This window comes from Gavialis gangeticus, unplaced genomic scaffold (assembly GCF_001723915.1).
Source record: "Gavialis gangeticus isolate Ggan-Ray unplaced genomic scaffold, GavGan_comp1, whole genome shotgun sequence".
Taxonomy (NCBI): Eukaryota; Metazoa; Chordata; order Crocodylia; family Gavialidae; genus Gavialis; species Gavialis gangeticus.
The window spans coordinates 17,699,249-17,707,538 of NW_017728996.1; the positions used below are offsets into that span (position 1 = coordinate 17,699,249).

Sequence of the window (8,290 nt, forward strand, 5' to 3'; positions counted from 1 at the left end):
GGCTGGGCAGGGATCTAGCTGCAGTGGCAGTGTGGTCCAGAGCAGAGCTTCGATCCGCTACTCATATACCCTGGGCAGGGCCATGCAGGCAGTGGATTGCGGCTCTGCCCTGGCTCCAGACCATGCTGTCACTACTACAAGATCCCAGCCTTGGCCCCAGAGCAGCTCCTTGCCTGGCCACTTGCCCTGCCAGTGCTGCTGGGGCCAGTCTCCATGGAAACCCTGGCCCTTGCTGTCACAGCCACACCACTAGTGGGGTCTCAGTGGAAATTACGTGGGCAAGGGCTGCTGGGAAATGAAGTCCGACTGCTAACCGGATCCACTGTTTTGCACCCCCCCACCCCTGTGCCAGAGCTAATATACTTAAGATGGAAGAAGAGCAAGTGGTCCTTGTTTGTCTTTGCATAATCTTGTCTTTAGAAAGTTCTTAGTGGACCCTGGGTGTTTGACCCTAGTCTGTCCTTGGTCTCAGAACTGCAGTAGGATGAAATTAAAAGTACCCAGCTTGGTGAGAGTTTGATACCAAAGAGCCTTTGGTATCAGAAAAGACATCTGCTTGCTGCTAGATTTCCTGCAATTTCCAATGAAGTGGATGGTGCTGACTGTGTCCAGAGATATAATACAGGTCTGCGTGGGCAGTAGGTCTGATCAGTCTGACAGCTTTATTACCAAACAACCAGAAGGGGTGTTCACTTTAATCTCTTCTTATAATTGAAGCTCAGTGCGAGAAGGGATTTGGTTCTTGCTCTTTGGCTTAGCAGTGTCTGCCTGCCCAAACAGTGTTTTGTTATGAATAAACAAATGAACGGGACTCTTTTAACCTGAAATTCTGCCCAACACTTCTCTGTTGGGTTTTAGCCCATGATTTCTAGGGTGATAAGTAGGGCTGTGTGAAATTTCACTGGCCGTTTTGTTTCAACACTGTTTTGACTCATTTCAAGGTCAAAACAGCAAAGTCAAAACAAAATAAGGCTAGTCAACGTTTTGACCATATCGCTGGGGATGGAAGTCAGTTCAGCTGGGCTGACTCCCTATCCCCTGTCGATCTAGTGAAACGTTGAAACAGCCTCACCATTTTGATGAAGCAAAATGGGACAGCTGTTCTGAATTGAACTGGAATTTCATACAAAATGCTGTTCTGTTGGAAACTCAAGGTGAAACAAAACGGTGCCATTTCGCACAGCCCTAGTGACAAGTTCCATTAGAAATGCCCACAAGAAATATTGCAGTGTCCATATCCTCGAGCAATATGGAGCATTTGGTTTGGTTGCAATAATTTGGTTCCACAGCATGCTCCATAGGAGTATGGCTTGCATTACAGTGTGAGTGTACCATGGTTTCTTGTCTCTTCCTATAGCTCAGCAATGTCCATTTTTTTTTTTAAATGAGCTGGGCATTCATTGCAAGATCCCAAAAACAGTGTCTTCTGTGTTTTGACACTGAAGAGGCCCATCTTGTTTAAATTGTAATTCAACACTTGCTGGGAATAAATCTCCCTTCCTATCTGATCAGAGTGTCTATTCCCCACGGTGCCTAGAGTGGTATGAGAACACTTCTGAGCACTTCTAAATATTGCTTGTCTGAGTTGAATCCTTCGTGACAACAAAGTCTTCCTAACAGCAGTGTGGTCAGTGTAGTTCTGTAGTTCACGCTTGCAAGGCTTTTCTGTATGGATATGTCAGTTTAAATGTCACTGTCACCTGTTTTCAGGTTCAAAATGAGTGCCATGCTGGAAACCCCTGAGCTGCCGGCAGTGTTTGATGGGGTGAAGCTGGCTGCAGTTGCTGCTGTTCTCTACATTATTGTTCGCTGCTTGAATCTAAAGAGCCCAACTGCCCCTCCGGATCTCATTTACCAGGACACTGCACTGTCCCGCTTCCTGCTCAAATCCTGCCCGCTGCTGACCAAAGAGTGAGTGATTTAATGCAGCTATATCACAATCTGTTTTATGTTGTGGCGACTAGAACTAAGCTGTTGCACCAGCTGTACCAGAGTGGCAGAGGATGCATTTAAACATGGGTATAAATATTTGGTACGGTATTCTCTTGAGAGGTAAAACTAAAGAGTCAAGTGGATGGCTCAGTCTTTATTTACAACTTGGCAGGGTTTTTTTTTTTTCTGTTTTCTGGTGCTCAGGGGACCTTCAGGCTTCCTTGCACTATAGAGGTGCATGACAGAGCAACCTGTGACCCACAGAATTTAATCTAAATTATTAATATCAGAATCCTGGCTTGACACAATTTTCCTCATGGTGGTGCATTGTCTATTGTGGAGGGCATTAGTGAGCTGGCATGTATTCCCAGTACTCTTCCTGCTTTTGAAGAATATGTGGCACTGAGGGAAATACAGGGATATTTGGAACTTGGTGCTGCTATAGGGAATTGCAGGACACTCAAACACTTCTAAAACCTGCTGGGAGAGCTCTCCAATCCATTTATCAAAGTGCCTGTAGCTGTCATTCCATGATTAGTGAAACCATCAATATTGAGCACAGCAGATCTCCTTTGCAGCAATCTAATAAGAAAGTAATGACATGCTGGCTCTTGGCAGCCCTTCTTGGAATGAAAGGCTTGTAAATTAGCATCTTTTAGCCTTATGGGGTCACTTCTGCACTTGATCAAACTAACGCTTGACCTGCTTCTTTCTTGTTGAAAGTTATGTTGACTTTGCAGACAGCAGAGAAGTTGGAGTGAATGCTTACTGTTGATGTGTTGCCTTGAGAGAATAGAACTCAACTGTAACATGTAAGAGACATTTTAAGGAAACTAGCTTCATATAAAGTTTCCAGAGTAGTTGCAAGCACGAAATGGAAATACCCTGAGGTTCCTCATTTAAAGTACTGTATTCATCAAGGCATTCATCAGGGTAAAGCTTGAATTATAACAACCTAACCCAAAGCCTTTTTCGGGCATAAAAGTTGTCAAACTCTTTTTATAAAAACTGTAAAATTATTTGTACTCAAATGGGTATTAAGACCCTAGACAAGACTAGCACAGTGAGTGGCCTCCTCCTCCTAGACGCTGAACAAATGCATAGTAAGATGCGTGAGTAGGATCATATTTAGGTAGAATAGTGTCCGATCCCACCCTACATAGGTCCTTGAAATTGGTGTTTAATGCACCTACCTTTGTTATGTATCATTGTCATCTTAGCCTTAAGATTCAGTCACAAAAATACCCTGAGGAGGAGAACACTTTTAAAATGATTTTTCAGGCACCTGAGTAGGGTAGGACAAGGTTTTGCCTGACATGCCCAACAAGCGTGAGAGGAAGAAGGTATTTATTGTAATTTTTCAGCAGAGGAGCTGCATTCCCTTCCTAATATGGCCTGATTGAAGTCAAGTCTGTGACAGAGCTGGGCACTGCACCCACATCCCATTTTGGTATCTGAGCAATGAAGGCATCCAACCTTTCCCTGATTCATAAGGAGCATTCCTGAGATGGTCCCAGCTGGTCAAGTACAGGATCTTTAAAAGACTATGGCCTCTTAATGTTTATATCCTGGAAATAAACACTCTAGGATTAGATGGTCTGCCTCAGTGACTGATTCATATGCAGAGGATTACACTGATTAGCACTGATTACACTGATAAAGTGCTCGGAGGCGCTTTACTAGTGACTTACAGCTAGATCTAATAAAAGACTAAAGGGAAGTATACAGCACAAAACAGTGCTGGGCAGAAACACTCTGAGGTAGCTCTGCATGCTACTCCTGCAACTGGAAGCATGATAGCTATGGCTGTGTGCCTGGATGAACAAGCCCTGTTTCTCAGGAGAATGGCTCACTCACCCAGGAGGTTGGGCTCCCAGTCCCTGCCCACATAACTAGTTATGCATTTCCTAGTAAAGAGTTGCTGGATTTAAAGAAAACAGAATCATCTCATCTTCCCCCAATCAGTGAGCACCCTAATCACTAGGCTGCAGCATCTGGTTCCCTTTTGAGTTCTCTTGCTGAACCCGAGCCTTATACGCTGTGTTCTGCAGTGTCCCAGATTCAGTAGGGAGGGTGGAAAGCTGCCCCCCCTCCCCTTGCAGCCTGCCCTGGGATTGAGCCATGTGGGTTTGAACCTCCTCAGACTGAAAAGGGTCATAAGCGCTCTAACCACTAAACACTTAGGAAGGTACCACAGCTGCATCTGAATAAAAAGAATGATCCTGCCACATTTTTTAGGAAGGAGTGGAGCTAGGCCCCTACCCTAGGGGGACAGGGGGAGGAGTTCAGGTGCACCCCTTTAGTGCTTAGCATCTCCTGTCGGATAGCGTTAGGTGCTTTGTTCTCTGTGCAGGCTTTCTGACTGCTCTTCTGAGGCACCGTGCTGTGCCCATGTGCTGTGTGAGGAGCAGAAGTGTTTGATTCTTGAGGTTTGGATTCCACTGGAAACCAGGAGCCTGTAAGTTAGATACTATGATACCTGCCTTGGGGCACCTAAGTTTCTTGGGCCATGTCTACATCTGCAATTACAGTGCCTGAAATAAACTGTGGAGCTTATTGCTCCAGAGTTAATTATTCCTGGATGCACCATATAAATGTGTGCCCAGGAGCAAGTAACTCCGGAGCAACGAGTTCCGCAGTTTATTCAGGCACAGCATGTGGAGCCTAGGTAGAACCTAGCCTGGCTGGCACCCCCACCCCTTCCTGGCTCAGTGTGCTGTAGAGGGACTAGCTAGGGCACAAGGGAACTTCAATGCAGGGCTAGAAGTGCAGCCCTGCACTGAAGCACCCTTGTGCCCCAGTCCATCTACACATTTTCCTCTGCAGCAGAATAGCACTTGTTGATACAAGTGCTATCATATGGAATAAATTAATTTAGTCCAGCCTAATAAGGGTGCGTGTGTAGATGCCAAGATGGTGTACTGTGCAGCTAATTAGTCAGCTACACAGTAAACATCTTGTGTAAATGAGCCCTTGTTGGATATAGTCCCTAAGCTCTTTGCTTTCCTCTGGAATGCTGAGATCTTGATAAATGTATTTGGTGCAGGCTGGTGCAAGGGACAGTGGGCCTTCCTTTGGTGACTTCACCTTCATTCTTGAGCTCTGCATGTTTTATCAAAATTGGCATTTCTGCAGTGCTCAAAGCTTTCAGACTTTAGAAACTTTCAGAATCTAAATTCCAGCCCCACCATGAGAGAGCAAAATGCAGGTGATTGATTCTGCAGTGCCTGAAGTGCATTCCTGTTGCACAGTAATGTACAATTCAGCAAAACATGGAAGTAAGTCTTCTTGTACAACCTAGATGTTATGTCAGCATAGTGTGCAGTATCAGTCTGCTGGCTTATTCTTATCAAAAAGCTCACAAGGGCAAAGCTCACCATTACCTCACTGGTCTGACCTGAGAGATGTAGAGGTTAGAGGTGGGGCTCTCAGCATATAACTAGAATAGGAGGTATGGCAGCCCATCCCTTTCCTTTTGGATGGGGCAGTATACATCTATAACATGTTTTTTTTTCCCTAAATTTTCATTAACAGTGTGAAAGAAATCCACTTGTCTTCCTGCACTCCCCATTTCTAGAGATTAATAGGAAACCAATGTATTTAAATTCTGTGCACATCGTTTGTATGGCTAATTAGCAAAAAATTTTGCGGAAACAGCTTGCAACCGTATTTCATTGAAGTATCTTGTAAGGCTTGATTACATGCTAATTGTTCAGAGTGTAAAGGAAACTGATTATGCAGCTTTTTTCCCTTCAAGCGTGAATGTGAAGTAAGTGCCACCACATCTCCTCTTCTGCTGCATCTATACTCCAACTTTGTGTTAATCCTCTACATAGCTATAATTTGAAAATCACCCTCTGGCTTCTGGATTTGACTGTCTAAACCTGTACACTTTGTGTTGGAGAACATTGTTCTGTTATAGCCCTACCTTTCAAGCAAGGGAGCTGCTGGCAGTGGGGAGTTTCCAGGATGTGGAACACTGGTTCTCGGAAACTGTCTGCCAGCTTCCACAGCCGTGTTGGAAATGTCAGGACTGGCTTCTGAATGCTTGACCTGGTATTTCCTGGCCTTAACCTGCCTTTAGAATTTTTTCTGTTGATGGTTGCAACTACCTCAGCTACTACGGATTTGGGAGGTGTCCACGCATGGGTATGAAGCTGCTAATTCAAACTCTGGCTGAAGACATCAAACTCTTGGAGTTTGTATGAGATGTGGCACCCAATACTTTGGGATTGCACAGCATTCTTTCTGGAGCATTTCATTTCATTTTGGTTCCCCCTCCCCACCCCTTTTGTGGTTCATGAAACCACAAACCTGGTTATCAACGTAATCATTTCATTCAGTAATCCAACTGGTGCTCAGTAAATAATTAAACTTCAGAGTCTCACTGTCTCAAATGTTGTCTGGTGAATGGCAGTAGTACTTGTAACAAGTTCCCTAAATACCTTTTTATGAGTAGCCCTTCATTCCCTTCTGGATTTCTTTTTCAAACCTTGACAATTACATGTGATGTCTCTTTAGATTCTTCCTCTCTCCTTTTCCATGTTCTCATTTTCCGTCTGTCCTTTGTTTAATCAAGTAGAAAAGCTGTGACAACTGACTTTTTTCATGGTGTCCACTAGGCTCTAAACTTCACATTCTTGCAAATGACACTGTCCTTTGTAGCTTGTCTGTTCTCACCTGTAACTGTCAGTACTCTTAAGCACTTTGGCATGGTCCCCGTCGGTCACTGCGTTCACCAGCCTCCAATTTAGTTTGGTGCAGATAAGTCTGCCACCTGCCCCTCTTGTTCCTTTATATCTGCACAGTTTGTTTTCTTGGTGGATGCTTCCCTGAAACAACTCATCCTGTGTTTATTGTGCCTTTCTGGGCTATACTGTCCTGACTCTTCCCAATCTGTTTCCTGTGCTAAGCGTGTATCAGTTTGCTTTGGCTTCTCAAAGGTGCTGGTGACAACTACAGACACACAGAAGATCCATTTTCATTCCCCTCCCCCCACCCAAGACTTCCAGGATTTAAGACTGCAGATAGATTTCATTTTGCCAAGTTGAGATGCATGACTCCATAAAAGCCTTTTAGTAAATAGTGAGCTCTTCTAGCCTTAGTTTTTCTTACTCTTCATTCTTTTGTTTATTGTTTATACTAAATAGCCACGCTGCTGGGGACCAGAATGCTGTTGCATACTGTCCTGTTTTGTCCTTTGGCTGCCTCTGCCTTCCCAAAACTAGCAAATAGCAAGTTGTCTAATGTCCTTCTCCATCCATTCACTAACAGTTTTGAAGGAATAAATGGAAAATATGTAGCTTCTTACCCTAGACAGATCACTTCATCAGGACAAACTGGAAGGAAGTTTCATGCTTTATGTAGCATCAGGCTTGGTTAAGTAAACAAGGTGTAAAGCAGAGATGCTAATGATCAAGCTGTGCACCGTGGGTTTGCTGATTGGCTCAAGGGTTGTGGACCTCTACCTTCCCCCTGCTGCATGATCCAAAAAGCCAGTGCTGAATGTGATTCCATGTAACTGGTACAACAGCTTTCCAGCCTACTGTTTTGGCTAGAAATCATTTTCTCCTGACTTCTTCTGTTCTAAAGATGCCTTTTATGAAGGACACCAGCTAGATGAAACAACTTTATTAGACTTCGGTGGCAGAGGCACAGCCAAAAAGCTTTCTGCCATTCTAGATGGCTCTAACTGACCAGCTTCTGCAGGCTGAAGTAGACTTCTGGTGTCTGCATTACTGGCTCCTTCTTTTTCCAGGAAGGCTCAGTGGAAATATGAAGCTCCCTGAATAGCTTTCATTTGGCTGTTGCATATTTGTACTTGGTATCGGATTCAACAGGCCAGCTGAGCTGCTACAGAAAAGCTACTGCTAAATATTTTAGGGGCTTTGAAGGCTGCTGGTTTTAAGATGATTTCAGGGGAGTTGAAATCAATTGATAAGCTACAGCTCCACTTAAGCAGGAGCAAAGATGACTTGTAAAGCTTCCCAAATCAGTCCCGAGAGAGAATGTTAAGTATCCTAAACTTTGAAACACTCTTCTCCCCACCCACCTCTAACCCCATCCTGAAAGAACAAGGAATGTAACAGCATCCCAGTCAAACAGAGGTGTTGGCTGGCCTCTCCTTGACTTGACATGCTTGGTATAACCTTGTGCAAGGCCTGTAGCCTCTTTGCTTCTTTCTGCATCTGTACACCCAAGCAGACACCTTAAAGGTGATGTAAGGGTAAACTGCTTGGGAATCCGTTTAAGTGGAACAGTTGAAATAGGCTGTACACAAAGTACTTGGTACTTCAGCAACAGAAACGCTTCCTGCTGTAGAACTTTGACTTCACATGTCTGAGGCTTGGAACAATGA

At 44.3% G+C, this 8,290-nt stretch overlaps 1 protein-coding gene across 1 annotated transcript in view; it reads left to right on the forward strand.

Moving 5' to 3' along the window:
* Positions 1 to 8,290, forward strand: part of ABHD2 (abhydrolase domain containing 2) — an 80,665-nt gene that overhangs the window by 23,578 nt on the left and 48,797 nt on the right. The window contains exon 3 of the mRNA XM_019504069.1: positions 1,711 to 1,911. Coding sequence (XP_019359614.1) covers positions 1,718 to 1,911 — 194 coding nt within the window. The 5' untranslated portion in view covers positions 1,711 to 1,717. The remainder of the gene's footprint in view (positions 1 to 1,710; positions 1,912 to 8,290) is intronic.